At 37.1% G+C, this 3,232-nt stretch overlaps 1 protein-coding gene across 1 annotated transcript; it reads right to left on the bottom strand.

Moving 5' to 3' along the window:
* Positions 1–342: 342 nt before the first annotated feature.
* On the bottom strand, positions 343–1,320 carry LOC132044336 (uncharacterized). Its single transcript, XM_059434826.1, has 2 exons — positions 1,090–1,320; positions 343–654 (listed from the first exon to the last, which is right to left on the bottom strand). Exons 1-2 carry the CDS (start codon positions 1,318–1,320, stop codon positions 343–345), a joined length of 543 nt encoding a protein of 180 aa, XP_059290809.1.
* Positions 1,321–3,232: the final 1,912 nt, after the last annotated feature.

Genomic DNA, 3,232 nt, shown 5'->3' with positions numbered 1-3,232 from the left:
TCATTTAGATATTAGGGGAAAAGCTTCCTGATACTCCTTACCACTTGTACCACCCACCTCAAAACTGTTGTTCTGGTTTGTTATTTGCTTATTTGCCTTCTCATTAGTTCTAGTAGGACTTAGCACCTCGAATGCATTACCTGTTGGGACTATTTCATCAACTTGCTAAGCTTTGTTAGGTGACGTTCCTCTAGCAACCTTCCACCCTTCTTATTGTGTATTATTTGTAGATTTTGCATCCATGTACTGCTGCTACCTTTTCCCCCTACCACCTTGATATTGAGCTCTGGTTTCCAGTGGGTATACATTTTCCTTATTCTTCCATGCTTGTTGGGGTCTATTTTATCTAGCTTTATGCACTGGAGCCACTGGACGTGTTGGTTTTGCTACGGGTACTGCTTGTGTTTTAGTAGCACAGTTATGACCTATTTGAATGCACTTTTCACAAATTTTAGGTTCCGAATCGTACTCTATCACCTGATCAATAAGTCCCTCCCGTGGTATTTTAACTTGGATTTGCTTTGGTGGTGGTTTAGTAACATCCATGTCCACCAATACTTGTGCATATGACACTCTAGCTACATTTGAAGTGTAATCATCAGCATAGATTGGTGTCCCCAAGCCATTACTAATTTTACTCAGTGCTTTCTTACCCTAACACACTAAAGGCAAGTTAGGAAATCTTACCTATATCGGCACTGTTCTTATCGTTTCCTCTTGGAGTCAAAATTTTTGGTCCCATGGTTTCACGACGACCAGACGGTTGTTGATCGTACCTGGTCTAGCCAGCAACACTCTATCTCTATCCTCCATATTTTGAAATCGAATGATGAAGTAATCATTATTATGGTAGTAAATTTGGGGTTTCGCTAGAAACTGCCCGTGGTTACTCAAATATCGTTCAACAGCTTCAATTGTTGGTGAATTACCCAGTACTTAGAGAATTAGTGCACACTTCCACTTCTCGTATTCCTCTTCAATATCCTCTTCATCCAATGTTACAATTGTTTGCCCTTTCTATATTGTTGGTGCAATGTAGCTAAGGCTGACTTTTTTTTATGCTAATTTGTTTCCAAATACAACATTCACCCATGTTTGCGGCTCCTTAGGGTTAGAGCTCGCCCCTGCAATTTTTGGTTCAGATGGGTTATGGTTTTGTTTCTCCACTCCTCCCTCCTCTATACCTTTAGTACCCTCACTTACTCCACTTTCGTTGTTTACCTCTACATTGGGGTCTGGTTGGGTGGTTACCACTGCTGCCTGCTGCACCGTTGCCGTCTCTGTCTTGTTCGTTTCAGTAGCTTCCACCACTACCTCCATATTTCCTAGATCTGTACCCCTTTTTCTTTATTAGCTTTCTTTGTTCCAATCGGGGTGTTCTATGTTGACCCCCTGTGTTTGAACTTCCACCAGGTGATTTCAATAGGGTTTCCTTTTCTTTTAGCTCTGCAAGTCGTTTCACATCCATCGCCATCAGCTTGTCAGCGTTCCGAGGTCGGCCTTTCCCCATTTCGGCCGCGGATTCACGTTAGTGTTCACTTCTAACGAGCGCTGAGAGCAAAACGAAGAGAAAAACTCAAGGAGATGTTATCACTTAATATCCAATCATACAACACTCTTAGCCAAACAAACCCAATTCCTGGATGCCTAAACTAAAATTCAAACATTCATTTGATGAAATGTATTTTGCAGACTACGTCAATATTCGAACCAACTCAACACATTAAAGGTGAAACAAGAAAGTCATTCAAACTAAAACTACTAACATACCAACAAGAAAATAAAAACCATCAGTAGACTACTACATTTATGAGGTTTCACACCGAAAACAGTGAAACTGAAATAGCATTTGAGCCTTTTGAAAATCCGTCAACTAAAAAATTCATTATCACAACATAAAGATGAACCAAATTGAACTAGTACTGAGTCGGATACTCAAGAAACATTCAAGTAAATAAATGGATTTGGTTATTTCTAAATTGGTGAATAGTTCGGGACAAGTAGCAGATTAATTCGAAGTATGCCAAGCAAGTCAATAGTTCAAAACTTAAATAAACTACTATCCTCCTCTACTTTTGAACTACCCAACTAAGATCATAACTAAGCAGGTCGAAGAAAGTAGATTTAACTGGATTCCATAAACTTTAGCACATTAAACTAAACTACTCAGTTTAGGACAAACAACTTTTTAAAGTTTGAACAAGTAAAAAAGAAACTTCCACCAAACATGTAATGAACCAAATTAGAATGAATGAAACAAAAGTCTTTAGGGATATTTAATCTCAGGTTAAGAATAAGAAATGGCCAAACATATTAAAGGAAAACATTCTGTCACATAGCAGCTCGAATCAATACTTATCCCAAAGGGGTGATGAGCTTAGGATAAAGTTATGTAGTTACACACATTTTCTTAAAAGGCATGAATGTATTACTAGGACACCTCATGACTACAACAACAACAACAAAGGGGCTGACAGGCTTTTAACTACGACAATTATCAATGATTTAGACAGATTTGAAGTTGAGGATGTAAACATTTAAACTCATTTGTCATGCCAAAATGAAATAGATTAGGACTACATTTTGAGGATGAGAACTATTTTACCAAATGGAACATTCTTAAGCAAACAAAACAAGTTAGGCTATGTATTCTGGAAAGAAGCAACCATTTTACAGAAAACTTTCATATTTATTCAATGAGAATGCAAAAACATTACTGAAGGAAAATGCTAAGCTAAGAAGAGAGGAAAAAAACAAAAAGCTCATACTAGCATATGTCAACAAGTGAAATCGAATTTAAAGGGCCTTAATAGATATCAAGCAACCGACATCAAACCATGGACTCATAAATAGAGTTTTGAAGTATCTAAACATGTTTGAAAGTATAAAAAGGACAACAAATAGGACGAAACAGAGGGGGATGCTTGAACACTCGATGGTACTATTACATCAGCCAAGAAAAGAAAAGAAAAAAAGGTAGAAGTATTTTATCAACATTTAATTCTATAATCTGGATCCAAAGCACTGAATAATTCTCCTTAATTCTAACTGAACTAGATCTAGAAACAAGCGAGCAAACTCGAACATACACCAGGACACATTTTCACCCCTAGAGTACTTAAATAAACAAACAGGCTTAACATACATATTGCACTAATAGGTAAAAATAATCTCTAAACAAAAACTCAACCATACTAAACCAACAACATATTTTTTAATAAAGCAAACACAG

The sequence above is a fragment of the Lycium ferocissimum genome, unplaced genomic scaffold (genome assembly GCF_029784015.1).
Source record: "Lycium ferocissimum isolate CSIRO_LF1 unplaced genomic scaffold, AGI_CSIRO_Lferr_CH_V1 ctg418, whole genome shotgun sequence".
NCBI classification, from domain to species: domain Eukaryota; kingdom Viridiplantae; phylum Streptophyta; class Magnoliopsida; order Solanales; family Solanaceae; genus Lycium; species Lycium ferocissimum.
This window is presented reverse-complemented; position numbering and strand designations above follow the sequence as displayed.

Excerpts from the sequence above, each read along its gene's own strand:
- LOC132044336 (XM_059434826.1), bottom strand. The coding sequence starts at position 1,320 with ATGGAGGTAGTGGTGGAAGCTACTGAAACGAACAAGACAGAGACGGCA. Across the intron at positions 655-1,089 it reads CTAAGGAGCCGCAAACATGG|GGTAAGAAAGCACTGAGTAA; the intron begins GTGAATGTTGTA and ends TTAGTGTGTTAG.